Source organism: Mirounga leonina, unplaced genomic scaffold (assembly GCF_011800145.1).
Source record: "Mirounga leonina isolate KUSES-001 unplaced genomic scaffold, KU_Mleo_1.0 Mir_448, whole genome shotgun sequence".
In the NCBI taxonomy this organism is placed as follows: domain Eukaryota; kingdom Metazoa; phylum Chordata; class Mammalia; order Carnivora; family Phocidae; genus Mirounga; species Mirounga leonina.
This window is the reverse complement of record NW_023270758.1, coordinates 3,257,010-3,280,783: the sequence shown is the minus strand read 5'-3', so window position 1 is coordinate 3,280,783 and position 23,774 is coordinate 3,257,010. Positions and strand designations below refer to the sequence as shown.

The 23,774-nt window shown below is 40.4% G+C and overlaps 1 protein-coding gene across 4 annotated transcripts in view; it reads left to right on the top strand.

Moving 5' to 3' along the window:
- Positions 1-23,774, top strand: part of ACSM3 (acyl-CoA synthetase medium chain family member 3) — a 48,169-nt gene that overhangs the window by 7,281 nt on the left and 17,114 nt on the right. For 2 of the 4 annotated variants that reach the window (XM_034988112.1, XM_034988109.1), the window contains exons 2-3: positions 20,821-21,090; positions 21,653-21,863. In XM_034988112.1, coding sequence (XP_034844003.1) covers positions 20,872-21,090; positions 21,653-21,863 — 430 coding nt within the window. In that variant the 5' untranslated portion in view covers positions 20,821-20,871. Of the gene's footprint in view, positions 1-230; positions 351-441; positions 605-20,820; positions 21,091-21,652; positions 21,864-23,774 lie in introns of all 4 variants that reach the window. The other 2 variants (XM_034988111.1, XM_034988110.1) reach the window with 2 other exon arrangements.

The window sequence follows — 23,774 nt, the reverse complement described above, 5'->3', positions numbered from 1 at the left end:
GGTTAGTTTGTTTCTACAGCATAACTAGCCACCCTTTGAACAATACACTGGGAATCTACAGTTTGTTCAGGATGTCCTTACTCTTGTTGTTAGAATCTCATTGTCCATAGAGATGATGAACACTGTCCTTCAGATAAATTAATAAGACAGCTCACAACAAAGTGAAGAGAATATGGGTTTTGAAGTAAAAAGACCTGATTAGAAAGCCCAGTTCTGTTATTTTCTTTTAGACTCAGAGGGAAATCCTGGACCAGTGGCCAGGCTTCTGTTTCCTTGCCAGGACACCATGAAATGCCTCTTGCTCCCTCCTTACAAAATGTATATGAAATAGAATTAAAATTCTTCCGTCTGTAAGTAGTTGACAAAAGAGTTGAGACAGTTCTATAACACTCTGCCCTTTTTCCTGTAGAGCAGTTTTTGAAAATGTTTTTATTTTTGAAGGGGATTACACTTCAGTTGAGTACTAGAGAAGAAAACCTGATTCCATTCCAGAGAATCCATGGAATAATGGATATAGGAAATGATTGCCCAAAGCTTCATTAGGTGAAAAGCTGATGGAACCTTGTCATGGATGGATCAGGCTAATACCTTAACATCACAAAAGGTGAGCCAACTAGACATTATGTTCCCCAGATGTCATGCAATAGTAATTACACAATACTATTTATGCAATCTTTTTGCTAAATACTGATCTGGCCTCTAGATATATCAGTTTACAGAAAGTACAGGGACAGAAAGATAGGTTAAATTAAGCCACAGGTTTGAATTACTAAAGTGAATTAAACGATACGATTTTTAGATTTGTTTCCAAGTAATGCAAGGAGAGGGAGGGGTGGGTGGGGGTATAAATGAAACAAAATTGGCCATGTGTTGACAATTGTTGGAGCAGAGTGATGGATACACAGGGATTCGTTATACTATTCTAAGCTATTAGTATATATGGTTGAAATTTTTCCACAATGATGGAGAAAGAGACAGAGAATAAAGAAGTAAAGACTGTAAGTGGATAACTATTTTCAGAAATTTTGCCATAAAAAGGAGAAGAGGAATGAAGAGTTGGAAGAGGACAAGATACTGTAATAAAGGAGATATTACCATGTGTTTGTCGCTGACTGTCTCTTACTACAATTCCTAGTCCAAACAAAAGGAAGAAATGGATGGTACAGGAGAGAGGTAACTGAGGAGTGATGTTCTTGAGTAGGGGAGAGCACATGATGTCAAGGACTCAGTGGAGAGGGTGGCCCAAGGTAGGAACTTGACAATATTCATTGTCACAGGAAGGAACGCAGAGGGTATGGGCAGAGTTGTAGGAGTATAGGTTGATGAGGTGCTGTGGGGTTGAGGACATTCTCTTCTGGCTACTTATCAATCTCAGCAAAATAAGAGGGAAAGGAGAGGTGAAGATTATAGAAACAGAAGGTGTGATATGGTTATCTCCAACTATAGATATGCAATGGGGTTATCAAGCAGTGAGGAGGGCCTGCTTGGATTCTTAAGACTATTAGCAAGTACCATCAACATCCTAAGTGCAGAACCGTGTTTCCCCGCAGAACCATTTCTCCAGAACCATGTTAAGCTGCTCATGGGCAGTCTCAGAATAGGGAGATAGCAATCTGGAGTTTTGCAGAGAGCTGGGTTTTGCCAAATGAGTATGGGGAGGGAGAGCAGTGCAAAGGAGCTGAGTAGTACCTAGAATCCAAGATGGGCAAGAGTAAGTGAGGGCATGAAGAAGACAGTGTTCAGAGTCAATGGACTAAAGATTTTAGTGGGGTCGAGGAATTACCATGATAAAAATAGTAAAGGCAAACAAACTGACAAGACAGGAGGAATTAACTAATTCCTAAAAAGTGGGGGAGGATGTTGAAACATTTTGGAAGTAGTACTATTGGTGGTAATAAGAAGGTATAGGGTATGGTTTAGGTCATGATCCCAAGGCTCGATCCTGGGATCGAGCCCTGCATTGGGCTCCTTTCTCAGTGGAGAGTCTGCTTCTCCCTCTCCCTCTGCCTGCTGCTCCCCCTGCTTGTGCTCTCTCTCTGCCAAATAAATAAAATCTTTAAAAAAAAAAAAAAGAAGGTATAGGGTACAGTCACAAGAATGGGAGACTAAGGCTCTGTAGGATCGAGGTCATTGGGAGACAGGATCTCAAGGGAATGAAAGACCAGGATATTAAATGGATTGTTCACATGAGGGCTGAAGTTAACTGAGACAGAGCAGAGACTGGACTCAGGTCCCCTCAATCCTCACCACAAAATCCAGCAATCCTTGCTAGAACTCTACTCTTGCAGGAATGTGAAAGCAGGATGCTTACCAAAGAGGGACTTGACTACAAAGACTGGCAAAGATCAAATCAAACCAGTCCGCAAGGTGGACCCCAGTGCTGACCTTTCACTGACTTTCCCCCTCATTATAGTACTAAAAAATGAGCAGGGTGGAGATTTAACATGCTAATGAGACACGATGCATGAAGAAGCATGTTCTGTCCCCTGTGCCAGGTGTGCCCAGCTTCCTGTGTCTCTCCCCACCCCTACATGCTTATGTAGGTGAGGTCTGGAGCCAACAGCCAAGAAAGAATTCTTGAGATGTCTTTCCTGCAAAAGGTGGTTTTATTTATTTATTTGTTAAGATTTTATTTATTTGTTTGACAGAGCGCGCACTAGAGAGAACAAGCACAAGTGGAGGGCAGAGGGAGAGGGAGAAGGAGAAGCAGGCGTCCCACTGAGCAGGGAGCCCACATGGAGCTTGATCCCAGGACCCTGCCCTGAAGGCAGACGCTTAACCTACTGAACCACACAGGCGCCCCAAAAGGTGGTTTTATTAAAGCAAAAGGACAGGACCTGTGGGCAGAAAGAGCCGCACTGGGGCTGTGAGGAGCAATTGATTATATATACTTTGGGGTTGGGGGAAGCAAAGGTAAGGGAAGCTTGAGAAGGATTTTCATCTGCTAAAGAAGACTCACAGGAGACCCGAGGCCTTGCTATTGTTTTTCCCTCTAGCAAGGCATTAACATTAAGACAGTTGGCAGCTTCCTGGAGGAACATTATACTCTGCCCGCCTCAAGTATTTGTCAATGGGCTCCGGGTCATAAGGACATTTAATTTTATCTACTTTTCCTTCTGGAAGTTAGGTTATTGATAAGAATGCTTTTTTTCTTGTAAATTACTAAGACATTTATAAACTGAGGGAGACTCTTGTCTTGCAGGACTGTAATCTCTATTAGTTAACCATTTGTTTTTCCTTCCCTTAGCTTTAGGGAAGCCAGGAGTGCCTGGGGAATGTCACACAGATACCACCTTGGGGGGGGGGGGGGGGGGGGGGGGGGGGGAGAGGTTGTGGGGTGTTAGCTTGTGCTCTGTCCTCAGCTTGCCTTCTGCTCCCTCATCACTTAGAAGTCACTCCTTTCCTGCCTTAGCTTCTTTAAAAACTTTCCCGGCCTTTGTTCTGAGAGCCAGCATGGAAGACCCTCTCCTTTGTGGTGTCTCCCTTGTGCTCAAGCATAAGCCCCAGTAAGAGCCTTGCCTGGAAATTCCCATTTGGCCCCAGTCAATTTGTACTGCTTGGAGTGCCCAAGGACCCAAGTCAGTAACATTACCAACAAGAATGATGGAGAATGACCAATAATTGAGAATGACCATAAACTAGCACTAAAGAGAAAGAATCTGCAGAATAATAGAACACATCTTGTTCCAGGTAAGACCTGATATAGGACTAACAACATCAAAACATCTCTGGCTGAAGTTAATTAATGAATAAAGAAAAAATCACATAAGCACCCAGGCAGAGTAAGTGAGGCTCTATAATACTACGTTTGAATCCATTTCTGACACGAACTGACATTAGCATCAGATCCCATAGGTTTAAAGGCACAGTCCCCACAAGACTTTCCTTACTTCAGATGTTAACTGCAAGTTCGGGGGTCCCCAGGCCACCCAAACCTCTGGCCAACTGGCTACAAAATCAGGGGGTCCCACAACTCCTTCATGTTCCTTAAGCCACTAGAACTCAAAGAAGAGCTATACTTAGGATTACAGTTTTATCAGGACCAGCCAAATGAAGAGAAACAAACCACAAAGTCTGGGAGGGTCCCAAACGTAGAGCTTCCATGCCCCCTCCCTGTGGAATCGGGGCATATCACCCTCCCAGCATATCTGATGTTGTTCACCAAACAGGAAGCTTCACCGAGTTTTTATCAGACAATCATTAGCTAAGTGACTGAAGTCAATCTCCAGTCCACCTTCTCTCCCCAGATATGGGGCTAGCTTCAAAGTTCCAACCCTGTAATCACATGGTTGACCTTTCTGGTGACCAGACCCTTTCTCCTGAGTCACCTTGCTAGCATAAACTCGGGTGTCATTTAAGGGGTTTCATGAATAACAAAGGCACTCTTTTTCACAGGAATTCTAAGGATTTAGAGTCTCCAGTGACAGGAACCAAGGACAAAGCCCAGGCAAGTTTTTTATTATGCAACAGACACATACCAGGAGAAAAGAACTTGGTTGACCTTGGCCTTACCCAAAGTAATATTTAATGCCAAATAACAGTGGAACAAGGTCCACAATCTTCTCAGGGAAAGAAAATTTAACATAAACTCAAACCCAGCCAAGTTATTCTCTATATAAAGTCAGTAGACAGGCATTATCAACTAAGCAAGGGAACACAGTTATTGTAAGCACTTGTGAAGAAAAAAAAATCTAGATGTTAAATTCAGCTAATAAAGAAAAGCAGTAAAGAATACAAGGAAAGAGAAGCTATGTGAAAAGGACTATTGGTGAGCATTGAATCCCACTTAGACATTAGATCAGGGTTTCTTAGCCATAGCCCTTAGGTTTGGGGCTGGATAATTAATTCTTCGTTATAGAGGCTGTCTTGTGCATTGTAAAATGTTTTAACAGCACTCCTAGTCTCCACCCACTAAAATGCCAATAGCATTCCCCCCAGGTGTGACAACCCAAAATGTCTCCAGACATTGCCCTATATCCCCCTAGGGCACAACTGTCCCCAGTTGGGAATCAGTGACATAAACTAATGCTTGATAATTGAGGAAGTTATGGTTACAGAAGAGAATGCACAGGCCTCCAAACCTGACAATAATATAACAAAAATCAAGGGGCTAGGGGAAGGGAGATAAGAGAAACAGAATGTATCAATTGATTAATTTCTTTTTTTTTTTTTTTGAGAGAGAGAATGAGATAGAGCATGAGAGGGGGGAGGATCAGAGGGAGAAGCAGACTCCCCGCTGAGCAGGGAGCCCGATGCGGGGACTCGATCCCGGGACTCCAGGATCATGACCTGAGCCGAAGGCAGCCGCTTAACCAACTGAGCCACCCAGGCGCCCTCAATTGATTAATATATTGATACAGTTTAATTAGAAAAATGTAGTTTTAAAAATTACTCCAATCACTTAACTTTGGTGGGATCTTTTAGGAACTAATGACATGTCTAGTTAAGAAACACCTACCTGGGGGGTGCCCTGGTGGCTCAGTCGGTTAAGCATCTGACTCTTGATCTCAGCTCAGGTCTTGATCTCAGGGTCATGATTGCAAGCCCCACACTGGGCTCCACACTGGCCATGGAGCCTACTTAAAATAAAAATAAAAAATAAATACCTACCTGGTATTTGACTATTCTTCAGTTTCACTTCAATTGTTTTTCTGTGGGTTAAAGTTCAGTATCATTTTACTTAATATTTTAAGTATAAAATCCATTTTTTATCAGTTTATCTACCTACCTTCCATCTGTAAATATGCCTACTGTAATAGTAAAATGATGTGAGCCCAGAGTTACTAACAGTTGTTTTCTTTGTGGTGAGATTTGAAATGGTTTTTTACCATCCTCTTTGTATTTTTCTGTTGCTAGAATTTTAAAATTAACATGAATTACTTACATATAAAAACACTTATTCTCCACTGTTTTCCTGGGTTGTTTTTTTTTTAAGTATATCATTTTCATAGATATGGCTTTTTCACTCACTCATTTAACAAATATTTACTGAATGCCTGTTATGTGTTGGGCCCTGTTCTACCTATTTGAAATTTAGTAATGATCAAGCAGTTAAAGTACTTGCATTCTAGTTGGCCTGGAATGGGCTGACAAAGACCTTTGGTATAATATTAAGTAGGCGTAGTGACTACAGCCTTATTCCTGATTGAATGAAATGCCTTTAACATTTCACCATGAGATGTTTCTAATGTTTCAATATCAAATTAAGTTGTTGACGTCCATTATTTATCACATTACAGAAATTCCCTTCTATTTGTATTTACTTTTGGGGGCAATGAGTCCCACACTTAACTGACTGAGCCATCCAGGTGTCCTTCCTTTTACCTCTTCTTAGGATAAACTCAAACTGTTCATAATGGATGTTTGGTTTTTGTACATTGCTGATTTCAGTTTGTTAATAACTTACTTTTGATTTTTTATTTATGTTCACAGTTTTTCACTTTGCCTGTGATTTTCTTTTTAGCAATGTTCTTGTCTAAAAATGCTATCATTGCTATTCTAACCTCACAAAATGAGATGGGGGCACCTGCGTGGCTCAGTTGGTTAAGTGTCTTTCTTTGGCTCAGGTCATCCTCTCAGGGTCCTGGGATCAAGCCCTGCATTGGGCTCGCTGTTCAGCAGGGAATCTGCTAGAGATTCTCTCTCTCCCTCTGCCCCTCCCCCGCTTGTGTGTACATGTGCTCTCTCTTGCTCGTGCGCTCTCTCTCTCAAATAAATAAAATCTTTAAAAAAAATGAGATGGGATGACTTCTACTCTGGGAAGATGGAGTAGACAGACCTTTCTCTTTTCTCCTGCTAAGTACAACTAAAAGCCCTGGACATTACATATAAAACAAACATAAGACTCTGGAAGGTATAGAGAGGAAGGCAGACTGGTTATAGACTTTGGGACCTAAGGAATGAGACAGAGGTCAGTTCCCTGGGTTTTCTTTCTGGTCTCATATATCCTAGATTTGGAGTTGAAAAAGCCAAAAACCTGGAAACACCAATGGTACCAACAATAAAAGCCCCAGAAAAAGCCTGCTGTCTTTCACCAAAGGACCAAGAAAGGAGCAGCCCAGCAAGACAAAAAAACTTTTAAACATCAACTGCTCTACTCTAGCCAAATACCACAGAAAAAAATCATGGCTCCATTCATCTTTATCTATGCCAACAAAGGTAGAGTGGGAAGCCTAGACTTCTACTCTCATGAGTGTGTAATAAGGTGTCCCAATACCCTCCACTGGGATAGTATCAGAGAATGCCAAGTAGGGAGCAAGCTAGTGTCAGTAGAGACCCCATGAGGAGTTGGAACTCCTATCCCATCCAGCACTAAAAAGGAACTCCTCCCAATCCCAGTTTCATTGGAGACTTAGTGGAGAATCTGGACTTCTATATTCATCTGGCATTAATGAGGTGGTGCCCTCTCACTTCCCCTGCCAGGACAGTGTGGGAAAAAAGCTAGCTAAAATGGAAGGTTTAAATGAGATTGAGAATCTGATTACATAATATAAAAATATCAAGGTTTCAAATGAAGATCACTCACCATACCAAGAACCAAGAAGATCTCAAACTGCATAAAAAAAGATAATCAGTAGATGCCAACACCAAGATGACAAAGATGTTAGAAGTATCTCACAAACATTTTAAAGCAGCCATGATAAAAATGCCTCAACAAGCAATTACAAATTCATATGCTCAAAACATCAAAGCTTCAGCAAAGGAATAGACAATATCAAAAAGAACCAAATGGAAATCTTAAAACTAAAAAATACAATTGGAAAATATGATGAGAAATAAAAAGCTAATTGGATGGACTCAATAGCAGAATGGGAGGAAGAGAAGAAAATAATCAGTGAACTGGAAGATAGAACAGTAGAAATTACCCAATATTAACAATAGAGAGAAACCAGGCTGAACGGAAAACAAAACAAAACAAAACAAAAAATAACAACAAAAAAATGCTACCAAAAAAAAAAAGGAATAAAAAGAACAGAGCCTCAGAGACCTGTGGGGCTATCACAAAAGATCTAATATTGTGTCATCAGATCCCAAAAGGGGAGAGAGAGACAGAGAGAGGACAGGGCTGAAAAAGAAATAATGACTAAAAATTTCTCAAATTTGGCAAGAGATATAAACTATAGAAGTTATCAATATATATAAATATATATATATACACCAGAACCAATAGGGGTTTATTTCAGGGAAGCAAGGCTGGTTCAGTGATTAAAAATCAATCTTGGGGTGCCTCGGTGGCTCAGTCGGTTAATCGTTTGCCTTTGGCTCAGGTCATGATCCCAGGGGCCTGGGACTGAGCCCCGCATCAGGCTCCCCACTCAGCGGGAGGCCTGCTTCTCCCTCTCTCTCGGCCTGCCACTCTGCCTACTTGTGCTCTCTCTTTCTCTGTCAAATGAATAAATAAATCTTAAAAAAAAAAATCAGTGTAGGGGCACCTGGGTGGCTCAGTTGGTTAAGCATCTGCCTTCAACACAGGTCATGATTCCAGAGTCCTAGGATTGAGCCCCATGTTTTGTCAGGCTCCCTGACAAAGAAGTGAGGAGTCTGCTTCTCCCTCTCCCTTTGCCGCTTCCCACAGCTCATGCATTCTCTCTCTCTCAAATAAATAAATACAATCTTCAAAAAAAATCAATCAGTGTAATCCACCTTATTGATAGGCTATAAAAAAAATCACATGATAAAATTAATTGATGCAGGAAAGGTATTTGCCAAAATTCAAGGCGTATTCATGATAAAGACTTTCAGAAAAACAGGAATAGAGGAGAACTTCCTCTACTTAATAAACAGCATCTACAAAAAACCTACAGCTCACATTACCCCCAAGCATGAAAGTATGAATGCTTTCCCCCTAATATCAGGGAAAATGCAAGCATATCTGCTCTTACCATTCTTATTCAACATAATGCTGTAATTCTAGCTGATGCAATAGGCAAGAAAAGGAAATAAAAGGCACATAGATCTGCAAGAAAGAAGTAGGGGGAGGGGTTAAGATGGCAGAGGAGTAGGGGACTCTAATTTTGTGTGGCCCCTGAAATTCAGCTAGATAGTTATCAAATCATTCTGAACACCTGTGAAATCAACTGGAGTTCTGAGAAAAGATTGTTACAATTCTACAAATAGAAAAGCAACCACTTTTTGGAAGGTAGGAGGTGTGGAGACATGAATCCGAGGCAATATATTGGAAGATAAACCATAGAGGAAGGGAGCCTCCATAAGCCAGGTACTGGAAAGTATTATAAGCAGTGGAGCACAAAATCAGAAATTTTAGAGGTCTGCCTGAAAGGTGTTCAGGGTGTGAAGTGGGGGGAATCCCAGGTGGGACAGTGTGGTCTCAGGATCCCCAGGGTCACAAAAAGAATGGGGGTGTCTGAGTGTGGCAGAGTTCCCCAAGCACTGGAGCAGAGAAGCTGGCTGCAAATAGTGAGTCCAGGCACCGGCTTTCTGCTCAGTGTTGCCATAAACCTCAAACAACTGCACCTCTCAGCAGGGGCCCAGCAAGAGGCAGAACCCTGGTGAGACCCCCCAGCCCCTGGGAGGAGTGGTGCAGGTATGTGCCATAGGAGTCTGTAAAGTTTGGAGACTCTAAATGGGGTTGTGTGCCTGAGCTAAAAATGCTCAGTCACAGGCTGAGTGAACCCAGAGTTCAGACAGAAATCAGGGAGACAGAGTGACTGACTGCTTTTCTGTGAGGGCCCACTAAAGAAGGGGGGGCACAAACTTTCAGCTCTGGGGCTTGAGATCAGGGCACCGCCATTTTCATCCCCCACATTGGCTCCGGAGCCACTTGCACTGAGCCCGGCCCCCTGGCAAGGTTGGTGCAATTCTGCATGGGCAAAGACACCTGAGAATTAGTGCAACATGCCCCTCCCCCAGAATACCAACAGGAACTTCCAGCTAATACCAAGTTTACTGATCAAAGAGAACTACAAAACTCTAGCTCTTGGGGAAACATGCTTTTTTCTTATTATTCTTTAGTTTCTCAGTTTTATATATTTTTTTCCTTTTCAGCTATTTTCTTACCTTATCAATTCTTTTTTAGTTCTCATTTTTACATTTACATTATATATCTTTTTTTCATTTGTGGCTTCCTACATTGTATTCAATTTTATTTTTGTACATACATAAGTTTTTCTTTATTTTCTATTTTGGGATCTAGTTTCTTCTAACAGACCAAAATACACCCAGAATCTAGTTTACTGTTCTGTTCTGTTTAACTTCTGTTTGATTTTTTTTTTTTTTTTTTTTGGTTTCTGTTCTCTTCTGATTTGCTTAGTGTATATTTTTCTGGTGGTGTTGCTATTTTTGTATTTTCTCTCTCTTCTATTCTTTTCTGGAAACAATAACAAGACAGAAGAACTCACCCCAAAAGAGAAAACAAGAGGCAGTACTCACTGCCATGGATTTAATCAATATGGATGTAAGTAAGATGTCAGAACTAGAATTCAAACAACGATTAAAAAGATACTAGCTGGGCTTGAATAAAAGCATAAGAGACACTAGAGAATCCCTTACTGGAGAAATAAAACAACTAAAATCAAATCAGGTCAAAATCAAAAAGGTTATTACTGAGATGCAATAAAAAACAGAGGCTCTCGGTGGCTCAGTCAGTTAAGTGTCAGCCTTCCACTCAGGTTGTGATTGAGTCCTGCATCAGGCTCCCTGCTACGTGGGGAGTCTGCTTCTCCCTCTGTCTTTACCTCTCTCTCTATGTCTCTCATGAATAAATAAATAAAATATTTTAAAAACAAAACAAAAAACAACAGAGGCTCTAACTGCTAGGGTAAACAAGGCAGAAGAGAGAGTCAGTGATATAGAAGACAAATGATGGAGAATAAGGAAGCTGAGAAAAAGATAACTACTAGATCACAAAGGGAGGATTTGAGAGATCAGTGATACCATAAAGCAAAACAATATTTAACATCCCACTCACAGCAATGGACAGATCATCTAAGCAGAAGGTCAACAAGGAAACAAGGGCCTTGAATGACACACTAGACCAGATGGACTTCACAGATATATTCAGAACATTCCATCCTAAAGCAACAGAATACACATTCTTCTCGAGTGTACATGGAATATTCTCCAGAATAGATCACATACTGTGTCATAAATCAGGTCTCAACCAGTACCAAAAGACTGTACCATGCATATTTTCAGACCACAATTCTTTAAAACTTGAACTCAATCACAAGAGAATATTTGGGAGGAACACAAATACATGGAGGTTAAAGAGCATCCTAATAAAGAATGAATGGGGCAACCAAAAAATTAAAGAAGAATTTTAAAAATTCATGGAAACAAATGAAAATGGAAACATGGCTGTTTAAGACATCTGGGATGCAGCAAAGGTGGGCCTAAGAGGGAAGTATTTAACAATACAAGCCTTTCTCAAGAAACAAGAAAAGTCTCAAAACACAACCTAACCTTACACCTAAAGGAGCTGCAGAAAGAACAGCAAATAAAGCTTAAATCCAGCAGGAGAAAAGAAATAATAAAGATTAGAGCAGAAATCAATGAAATAGAAACCAAAAGAACAGTAGAATAGATGAACAAAACTAGGAGCTGGTTCTTTGAAAGAATTAATAAGATCAATAAACCCTTAGCCAGACTTATCCAAAAGAAAAGAGAAATGACCCAAATAAATAAAATAATAAATGAAAGAGGAGAGATCATACCCAACACTGAGGAAATACAAACAATTATAAGAACATATTATGAACAGCTATATGACAACAAATTAGGCAATCTGGAAGAAATGGATGCATTTCTAGAAACATATAAACTACCAAAACTGAAACAGGAAGAAATAGAATACCTGAACGGACCCATAACCAGCAAGGAAATTGAAGCAGTAATCAAAAATCTCCCAACAAACAAGAGCCCAGGGCCAGATGGCCTCCCAGTGGAATTCTACCAAACATTTAAGGAAGAATTAATACCTATTCTTCTGAAGCTGTTTCAAAAAAATAGAAATGGAAGAAAAACTTCCAAACTCATTCTATGAAGCTAGCATTACCCTGATCCCAAAACTAGATAAAGACCCCATCAAAAAGGAGAATTACAGATCAATATCCCTGATGAACATGAATGTCAAAATTCTCACCAAGATACTAGCCAATAGGATCCAACAGTCCATTAAAAGGATTATTCACCATGACCAAGTGGGATTTATTCCTGGACTGCAAGGGTGGTTCAACATTCGCAAATCAGTTAATGTAATACACCACATTAATAAAAGAAAGGACAAGAAGCATATAATCCTCTCAATAGATGCAGTAAAAGCATTTGACAAAATATAGCATCCTTTCCTGATTAAAACTCTAGGGTTAGAAGGAACATACTGCAAGCCATATACAAAAAGCCCACAGCAAATATCATTCTCAGTGGGGAAAAACTGAGAGCTTTTCCCCTAAGGTCAGGAACACAGCAGGGATGTCCACTCTCACACTGTTGTTCAATATAGTACTAGAAGTCCTAACCTCAGCAATCACACAAGAAAAAGAAATGAAAGGCATCCAGATCAGCAAAGAAGAAGTCAAATTTTCACTCTTCGCAGATGACGTGATATTCCATGTGGAAAACCCAAAGACTCTACCCCAAAATTGCTAGAACTCATACAGGAATTCAGCAAAGTCACAGGATATAAAATCAATGCACAGAAATCAGTTGCATTTCTATACACTAACAATGAGACAGAAGAAAGAGAAATCAAGGAATCGATCCCATTTACAAATGCATCAAAAACCGTAAGATACCTAGGAAAAAACCTAACCAAGGAGGTAAAGGATCTGTACTCTAAAAACTACAGACCACTTATGAAAGAAATTGAGGAAGACACAAAGAAATGGAAAAACTTTCCATGCTCATGGATTAGAAGAACAAATATTGCTAAAATGTCTATGCTACCCAGAGCAATCTACAAATTTAATGAAATCCCTATCAAAATACCATTGACATTTTTCACAGAGCTGGAACAAATAATCCTAAAATTTGTATGGAACCAGAAAAGACCTCGAATAGCCAGAGGAATATTGAAAAAGAAAACCAAAGCTGGTGGCATCACAATTCTCGACTTCAAGCTGTTTTGCAAAGCTGTAATCATCAAGACAGTATGGTACTGGCACAAAAACAGACACATAGATCAGTGGAACAGAATAGAGAGCCCAGAAATGGACCCTCAACTCTATGGTCAACTATTCTCCAACAAAGCAGGAAAGAATATCCAATGGAAAAAAGACAGCCACATGCAGAAGAATGAGACTGGACCATTTTCTTACACCACACACAAAAATAAACTCAAAATGGATGAAAGACCTCAATGTGAGACAGGAACCCATCAAAATCCTAGAGGAGAACAGAGGCAGCAACTTCTTTGACCTCAACTGCAGCAACTTCTTGCTAGACACATCTTCAAAGGCAAGGGAAAGAAAAGCAAAAATGAATTATTGGGACTTCATCAAGATAAAATCTTTTGCACAGCAAAAGACAACCAACAGAATGGGAGAAGATATTTTATCAGATAAAGGGCTAGTATCCAAAATCCATAAAGAACTTATCAAACTCAACACCCAAAAAAACCAGAAAATCCAGTCAAGAAATGGGTAAAAGATATGAACAGACATTTCTCCAAAGAAGACATACAAATGGCCAATAGACACATGAAAAAAATGCTCAACATCATTCAGCATCAGGGAAATACAAATCAAAACCATAGTGAGATACCACCTCACACCTGTCAGAATGGCTGAAATTAACAAGTCAGGAAATGACAGATGTTGGTGAGGATATAGAGAAAGGGAAACCCTCTTACAATGCTGGTGGGAATGCAAACTGGTACAGCAACTCTGGAAAACAGTATGGAGGTTCCTCAAAAAGTAAAAAATAGAGCTACCCTATGACCCAGCAATTGCACTACTGGGTATTTACCCAAAGGATACATACAAACATAGTGATCCCAAGGGGCACCTACAACCCAATGTTTATAGCAACAATGTCCACAATAGCCAAACTATGTAAAGAGTCCAGATGTCCATCCACAGATGAATGGATAAAGATGTGGTAAATATATACAATGGAGTATTACTCAGCCATCACAAAAGAAAAAAAAAAAAAAAGAAATCTTACCATTTGCAATGACGTGGATGGAATTAGCGGGTATTATGTTAAGCAAAATAAGTCAGTCAGAGAAAGACATTTATCATATGATTTCACCCATATGTGGAATTTAAGAAACAAAACAGGATCATAGGGGAAGGGAGGGGAAAATAGGACAAAATCAGAGAAGGAGACAAACCATTAAGAGACTTTTAACTATAGGAAACAAACTGAGGGTTGCTGGAAGGGAGGTGGGTGTGGGAATGGGTAACTGGGTGATGGGCATTAAGGAAGGCATGTGACATAATGAGTACTGGGTGTTATATGCAACTGATGAATCACTGAGCTCTACCTCTGAAACTAATAATATGCTGTATGTTAATAAATGAATTTATTTTATTTTTTTTAAAGATTTTATTTATCTGACAGAGACAGACACAGTGAGAGAGGGAATACAAGCAGGGGGAGTGGGATAGGAGAAGCAGGCTTCCCGCTGAGCAGGGAGCCCAATGCAGGGCTGGATCCCAGGACCCTGGGATCATGACCTGAGCCGAAGGCAGACGCTTAACGACTGAGCCACCCAGGTGACCCAATAAATGAATTTAAATTAGAAAATTAAATTGGTAAAAAAAATGAAAGAAGTAAAACTGTTCCTATTTGCAGATTATGTGATTATCTACATAGAAAATCCCAAGTAATCAACAACAACCAAAAACTCACAGAACCAAAAAGAGACCAATAAATTCCTCATTTTGTTTAAGTGAATCTAAATTGGGTTTCTGTCACATGTAACTGGAAGTCATCTTTATTAATTTACCCATCAAATATTTATTGAATGCCTAAAATTTGCCAGTAACTGTTCCAGACAATAGTGATGCATCAGCAAACAAAACAAAGTTCTTACTCTTAAAGATGGTGGTAAAAGATGTAAAAAGTTAAAACAGATTAAAGAGAAGAATTGAGGGGTGCTATTTTAGAAAATGCAGTAAGGGAAGACCTCTTTGATAGGATACCTCATAAAATGGGGATTTAGCCAAGGGGGTATCTAAGGGAGGAGTGTTCCAGGCAGTGGAAAAAATCCCAACGCTGGAACATGCATGGTATGTTCAAGAGAAAGCAAGGGTGCTGATGTGGTTGCGGAAGAGTAAGGGAAAAAGGAGCAGGTGGTGGGTCAGAGAGGACCCTGTGCCAGATCATGCAGTTCCCTGTAGTCCATGTAAGGACTTGAAATTTTACCTGGAGTGAACTAGGAAGCACTGAAGAATTTGAGCAAAGGAGCGACCTGAGATAGTTTATGTTTAGTCCTGACCAGTTCAACAGATAAACACAGCAACTGGTTCTCTGAGACCTAGAGCAACCCAAACCTGCCACTTCTTTCTTTTCCATTTCAAAACCCTTCTATGTCCTCTTCCATCCTCTGTTCTTTCTTCCTTCTGAGAGAAAACTTCCTCTATCCCTTCACAGGACCAACCTCCAGCAACTCCATGGGCACTTTTCTTCCTGTGAATAAATTACTTTCCCAGCCTCCTCCCCCACCCCCACTCCCCACCCGCAGCAAAAGCTTGCAGTGTATTTAAATCATTAACTATAAATTGGAGGGTGGCAGGAGATTGTGTAAACTATCAGCGTAAACTTAGTCCAGAACTCCTGCTCCTCCCTCTGGAATATCTCCACCAATCCAAGAAAGGCCCTCTGGGTGTGTCTTCTTCCAGTTGTCAGACTACTACTTCTCCCTCTTCTTTTGGCTACGGCCAGGACTAACGCAGAAGTGAGAGTTCAAGTTTCAGGGCAGCTCTTCTAGTCAACTGGTCTGCCATCACCTCCAGCTGTGTCGAAATCTGTCATTTTAGTAAGTACTACCTTATCTGTCTCCTATATAAGGTTTGCTGGTCTGGCATGCACAGTTTTGAGCAAAGGTAACAAACAAGCAACCAAAACCAACAGATCAAAAATGTTCTCATGGAAGTCTTGGGTAACCAAAGTGTTTCTATCAGAATTTCTCAGCTGTTGTGTAATTCTATCTAGTAAGTGGCCAGGAGTATGTACACACAAAAAGCTGTAAACATAGCAACTAAGTTTTTCATTTTAAGTCTTCTGGTACCATGTAATTTTTTAAAAACTATGTGCATGTGTTAACTTGGTAAAATGTCTTGGAAAAAAATTTAATTGGGTCCAAGGAGCAGCTGAGTTTTGCTCAGTGGCAGACTGGAATCCATCTTCTGCATCATCTGAAAAGTATGCATACTATGTCTAGGGAAATTTCAGGGAACATATACATGAAAATCCAAGGAAATAATCCTGGGGTAGCCTCTCTCCATGAAATGGTCAAGAGAAGCTGCAAAAATCCTGTATAGAAGTTTAGGGTAGGGTCTTGTTAGGGCTGGGGAGAACAGTAGGGGCTTAACCTTGCTTTGAAGCTATATATGCTAAGCCAATGCTATTACTTGGATTACTTGGTGGGAGAGACACTTACGGAGATGTAAGGAGGCTAAATCCTCTGTACTGCTGTTTATATGGATGTAGAGCTTGCATTTCAGATAAGACCTTAAATACTTTCAAGCCCAACTGACCAGCATGGTCCTTTCTTTCTTAGAAGAGTTTTCTGTGGCTCAGTACAAACATCTGGACTCATATCTCAGCTCTTTCACCTACAAAGAATATTGGAAACCTGGGAAATAGATGTTGTCAAGTGCTAAGATAATTGAAAAAAAATTTTGTTGAGGAGAAGGCAATCTTATTATCTCTGATCAGGAGGATGCTGATATTTTCTTTTTGGTAGAACAGAATGGTTAGGCTTATTTTAAGCTCCAAATGACTGGTCCATTTTCTTTTCAATGTATAGTTGAAGGATTCTAAATGTGGTGGAGGAAATAGTTTAAAAATTTCATCTTAACTGCACAATAATGGAAACAGTTCAAATGACATCAATAGGGGACTGGCTTAAGAAATTATGGTGCAGTTGTTCACTGGAATGCCATGCAGCTAAAGAAAACATAAAACAAAAACAAAACAAAATGAGAAAGATCCTCATGTACTGACATGGATGGACCTTCAAGAATTTGTTGTAAGAAAAGTTTTTTTAATGGGAAGAATAGTGTGTGTTCTAGGCTACCTGTTGTGTCAAAGTGGTGGAGAAGTAAGAATCTATAGTCATTTGCTTAAATACATGGAAAGAAATCCTGAAAAAAGACATAGAAGTCATCATAGTTCCTGGAGGGAGTGGGTTGGGATGAAACTGGGCAGCTGTGAGATGGGGGTAGGAGGGGGCAGGTTTTTTTTTTTTTTTTTTTTTTAGAGAGGGTGGAGAGGCAGATAGAGAGGGAGAGAGAGAATCTTAAGCAGTCTCCATGCCCAGCACGGAGCCCAACACGGGGCTGGACCTCACAACCCTGAAATCATGACTTGAGCCAAAATCAAGAGTCAGGCTCTTAACAGACTGAGCCACCCCAGGCGGGGCAGGGGGGGGGCAGTTTTTCACTGTAATTTTTATGGTTTTGGAACCATTTGAAGACATTCTCTAAAAAATTAAAAATAAAGAGAAAAGTTACAACACTAAAAACATAGTTTTAAGTACTACTTAACAAGAATGTTCTGCAATGATAGAAATGTTCTGTGTCTGCAGTTACCTATATGCAGTAGCTACTAGCCACATGTGGCTGTTAAGTCCTTTAAATGCAGCTAGTGTGACTAAGAACTTATTTTTAAATAGTATTTGAATTCATTTAAATTTAAATAGCCATATGTGAAGAGTGCAGGTAGTCATATCAATCTGGTTAAGTAACAGAGGCACTTCTCAGGTCTACTCTAACTCTGAGCTATTGCAATAAGCCATATACAAAGTTCTCCCTTCTGAAAACATCATTTATTCATTCAACAAACAAGCACATACCGTGGGCCAAACACTATGTTATTTCCCAGGGATAGTACCATGAACATAACAGACAAAACACCCACCCTCACAAAGCCTACATTCTAGCACCAGAGATCAGCAAACTATAGCCCATGAGTTAAATCCAGCCCTCTATCTGTTTTTATACAGGCTGCAAACCAAGAATGGTTTTTATTTTATATTTTCGAATATTTGAAAAAAGTCAAAAGAGGAGTACTAATTCATGACATATGAAAATTACATGAGGGGCACCTGGGTGGCATAGTCATTTGAGCATCCAACTCTCGGTTTCAGCTCAGATCATGATCTCAAGGTCATGAGATTGAGCCCTGTGTCATGCTTCACCCTCAGTGTGGAGTATGCTTGAGATTCTCTCTCCTCTTCTTTCTCTGGCCCTCCCCCTGTGTGCTCTCTCTCTCAAATAAATAAATCTTAAAAAAAAAAAAAAAAGGAAAATTACATGAAATTCAAGTTTCAGTATCCATAAATAGGTTTTGTTTGGAACACAGCCATGCCCATTTAGTCATGTATTGTCTGTCAATGGCTGCTATCTCAACCAGAGTTGAGGTAAGCAGTTGCCACAGAGACCACATGGTCCACAAAGCCATATTTATTATCTGGACCTTTACAGAAAAAGTTTGCTGACCTCTATTCCAGTGGGTGGGTAGTAATATGCAAGACACCATGATAAGCACTTTGCCTGCATTATCTCATTTAATCTTTGGGGCAACTCTCTGATAGAGGTTCTATTAGTCACTACGTTGGTAAAATGGGAAACGAGGGTCTGAGAATGTGCATTTCTAACCAGCTTCCAGGTGATGCTGATCTGCTGTCTCACAGATCCCCACCTCTGGATCAGTGATTCTCAACCTTGATTACACATTAGCATCCTCTGAGGAAATTTTAAAAAATATGATGCCCTGGCCCCACCCCCAGAGATTCTGATTTAATTGGTCTAAGCCCCAGGCATTGGTATTTTTAAAAAAGCTTTCCTGGTGATCCAAATATACAGCCAGGGTTGAGAATCACTGCTCTACTGAATCCTATTGAACTTTAGTAAAGAGAACATTGAAGGGGGAATCCAAAGACATGAGTTCTAGTTCTTACTCTGACATGACCTATTGAAGCGAGCTGCTTCCCCTCTCTGGGGCTCCATTTTTTTTTTGCAGGTGAAAAATGAGGAGCTCAAACCAGATGATCTCAAAGAGCTCAAGCTCAGTGACTTGTCAGGTCTTCACATAAAAAGGTGGGAGGGTCAGAAGAAGTACCCAGATCTCCCAGTGCATTGGGTGAAGCAACATGATGTCCAAACACCAGGCCAATTTAGGATAAAACTTATGGGTGACATCCATTATTTGGCAGTGCATCAATATAGAAACTCTTCTACATAGCCACGCTGCCTTACATACCACACAGTTAGAGTTGCAGTTAAAAATGATTTAATGATAGGGCGCCTGGGTGGCTCAGTTGGTTAAGTGGCCCACTCTTGATTTCGGCTTAGGTCATGATATCAGGGTTGTGAGATCCAGCCCCGCATTAGGCTGCATGTGTGGAGCTTGCTTAAGATTCTCTCTCTCCCTTTTCTTCTGTCCCTCCCCCATCCCCCTATAAAAAAAATGATTTAATGATTGTGAGAGTAGTATTTCATTGTAGGAAATTTGGAAATTACAGAAAGTATGAAGAAGAGAACCCTATAATCTCTAGAACCATGTTTTTAACAACCTCGTTTATGAGGCCTCAGCCAAGTAAATGACATCATGATCAAATGATTTCCCACAGAAGCAGGGAGGGCTAGGTGGCCTGGAGGGTCCTCCCCCACAAAAATCGCAAAGGTGAAAGCCCTATTATGACATCTCTGGTAAATGCAGCTCCAAGTCTGGACTAGAAGGTTGTGTGGGCTCCTATTGGGAGCATGGGAATTACAGCCTATAAATGAAATGATTTTCGACAGTTCTTTCATGCCTAATTGGTACTAGGTTACTCTATTACTTCACTTATGGATTACCCACTGTGGAAATTTCTCCTTAACATGTCTGTACAACTTTTGAAATGCAGATGAAAGATATTAGATATCTTTGCTTTCACTGAGAGTAACTGGGTGACCCAGACCATTACTTCTTTAGAAATGCAAATGGGAAACAATAGCATGTAGTACATAGTCAGGAAAATGGGCTGGGACCAGAGAGTTCTAGGTTCAAATCCAACCGATGCCTTTGTTGTGTACTGAATGTTTAGTGTCCCTCCAAATTCATATGTTGAAACCCTAACCCCCAAAATGTGATGGTATTTGGAGGTGGGGTGTTTGGTAGGTAATTAGGTTTAGATGAGGTCATAAAGGTGAGACCCCAATGATGGGATTAGTATCCTAATAGAAGAGGAAGAGAAACCAGGGCTCTCACTCTCTCTACCACGTGAGGATATAAAGAGAACGTGGTCATCTGCAAGTCAGTAACAGAGCCCATACCGGGGGGACTGAATTGGCTAGCACTTGATCTTGGACTTCCCAGCCTCTGGAACTGTGAGAAATAAAGGTCTGTTGTTTAAGCCATCCTGTTTAGAGTATTTTGTTATGGTCGCCAGAGTTCACTAAGACAGCCTCTTATTAGTCATTTTTTCTATCTGTAAACAGATGATAATATCCACTTCATGGAGTTACTCTGAAGATTTAGTGATAATTTGTATGTAAGTAAAGCACTGAGTACAGTGTTCAAAACATGAGTGCTCAGAGAATGGCACTTGTATGATGATTATAAATAATAATAATAATAAAACTTAGCTACTTTGGGGTATGGCTACCTTTAGGACAGAGACACATGCATGTCCTTTTGCTTGTCTTTTAGATGGATTGCTTTCTGTGGAAATCCTGAGGGTTAACACATCCAGCAAAACTGATGCTAGCTCTTTTCACCATGGAGACATTACTTCGTGCCAAGTGTTTTCAGCACCTAGCAATCCCTGGTTCTGTGAGAGTACTGTATAAAGATTATAGAACAGTGCTCCCTCAGAATTTTTCCAACTATGAATCCGTGAAACAGGAATTCAAACTGGAGATTCCAGAGTATTTCAACTTTGCTAAAGATGTCCTGGACCAATGGACGAATATGGCAAAGGTATGGAGCAAGGGCCAGTCCAACTACAGTTTCTCAGATGGAAGTGATTTTGCCCCCAGGGCAAATGTCTGGGAACAATTTTGGCCAGGGATGCTGCTATGTATCCTCTAATATACAGGACAGTCCCCCATAGCAAAGAATTATCTGTCTCAACATGTTAATGGTTCCATAGTTGAGAAAGCCTGGGTTATAAAAATGTATGATTATAGGTTAACTTCTTAAAAAAAAAACCACAAAAAGTAGTAGTATGAAGGTCAGAAATGGTCAGAAATGGTAGGGAATGAGGCATATATATAGCATTGAGAGAACATAAAGGGATGCAAGAATTCTAACTTTTGGGAAAGAAAAATAATCAGGCTAAATGAGAAATGACATGGCTCCCAACAGCTAGAAATTAAAGATCCCAGAGTTATTTCCAAATATCCCATGTGTGTCCTAACTAACCAAATATCCCATGTGTGTGACCTGTGAATTTTCTTCTGAAAACATATTCCACTGGGTCAGTTAAAATAGAATTAAGCTGTGTAATGACCTTTAAATCATCTGGTTTGTCTTTCTTCAGGCTGGAAAGAGACCTTCCAATCCAGCCTTCTGGTGGATAAATGGAAATGGAGAAGAAGTGAGATGGAGTTTTGAGGAACTGGGATCTTTGTCTAGGAAATTTGCCAATATACTTACAGAAGCCTGTTCCCTGCAAAGAGGAGATCGAGTAATTGTGATTCTGCCCAAGATCCCAGAATGGTGGCTTGCAAATGTAGCCTGTTTGCGAACAGGTTAGTAGTGTTTGCAATCTGATTACATTTAAAGTAGGCTGGATGGGAGATCTTCCAAAACATCTAAGTAATCATGAGACATTTATTTGGGTAAATTATTTGAGGAACTGTAGACAATATAGTATTATTCTCAGGACCTTAGAAATGTGTTGGAAACACACCATATCTTTTGACCTAAACTATGAGTTGGGTTTTTCATAATGAAATAGGTTTATTAACCAAATGCCAATCAATAATTGAATACCCTCATACCTACCACTCTTCTCTTCCTGTAGACCCATGGTCATCTGAAACTCAATTCAGCCACAAACTCAAAGTTCTTGTTTCATGCCTTTATTTCTCTCATGGTTTTTATTGCCATTCATCTGGTGCCCAAAGCAAGCAGCTGCTACTCCTCCTTCCAAATCAGTCCCTACATCTTGTAAATTTGACTTCCTACATGTTCCCAGAGTCCCTCTTCTTCTCCAATCCCATTGCCATTGCCTTACTTCACGTTTACCACCTCCTGAATGGATTTGCCCAAAAGTCTTCCTAATTCTGATCTTGTGTGTGCCCACACCTTACTCCAATCCAATTCATCCTCCATAGCTAGTGTTCTTTCTAGAACATTTTATCCTGTCAATATGTTGCTTGACATTATTTAATAACTCTCCATTGCCTACCAGGTAAAATCTGAACTCTTTAGATGAGCCCCCCAGGCGCCCTTGAGTAAACATTCTTAATTCATAATTACTTGCATTTGAGAGTTACATGTTCTCATATCATATGTACCTATAAATTGTACACTGGAGTAGCAGAGCCCACTTTTACAGAGTTTTTTTTTAAACAAAATAATAGCTTTCATGAATGCTGCTTAAGCTCACTGTCTTATAAAGGGGCAACAGGGGCGCCTGGGTGGCTCAGATGGTTAAGCATCTGCCTTCGGCTCGGGTCATGATCCCAGGGTCCTGGGATCGAGCCCCATGTCCGGCTCCTGGCTCAGCGGGGAGCCTGGTTCTCCCTCTGCCTCTCCCCCTGCTTGTGCTCTCTCTCTCTCTCTCTGTATCTCTGTGTCTCGAATGAATAAATAAAATCTTAAAAACAAAAAAAAGTAAAGGGGCAACATGTTGGACTGCCAGGACCAGAAATCCATTCATATTAGTTCAATAAGGAAGGAGAATTATTGAATATCTACTGGACATTCTACAGGGATCTACAGGGGAAAAAAGGTGCAGACAGAGATAGTGGCTTCTTTCTCTATTTCTTTTGCTCTGAAGCCATAGGGCCTCTTGTCTCTGTCTCCCTCAAGCATCTGTTCATTTGACTTCTATTTTCTGCTAACACATGATTTCTTTGCTCTCCTTCATTTTGGCTGACATGTGGCTTGGTTTGCTACACAGATGCCTTGGGTCCTAACTGTATGTCCCAATCCACTCAGTCTCTTAAGTCAAATACTTGAGGCAGAATCTAACTGGCATGGCTTGGGTTGGGCCAGTCAGACGTGGTCAGAGGCAGGTTCATCTGATACAAACATGGTCACTGGGGCTGCTGAAATGAAGGCAGATTCTCTTAGAAGGGAGAATGAGCAGGAGAGAGTAAATGGTAAATCTAATATACTAACAATGCTGAAAATAAGCATTATCTACCACCTAGAGGGTGGGTGGATGGGCTAGGCTTTCAAATCCTGTTGCCAAACTAAATTATGAAAGTTATTTCTTTTGTCCACCAAACAAACTTCTGGAAAAACTTTGTCTTTTCATGTAGATCTGTTAATAGGGAGAGAAGGGGCTACTAGCGCCAGTCTTTTGACCCTTCATGCAAATGTATATATTGGTAATATTATTTTGTTCATCCTGTATCATCAACACGGTAGTGAGAGGCCTCCCCCAAGATTTACACTTGATATTAGCCAACAGGCTGAGAAGCCATGTC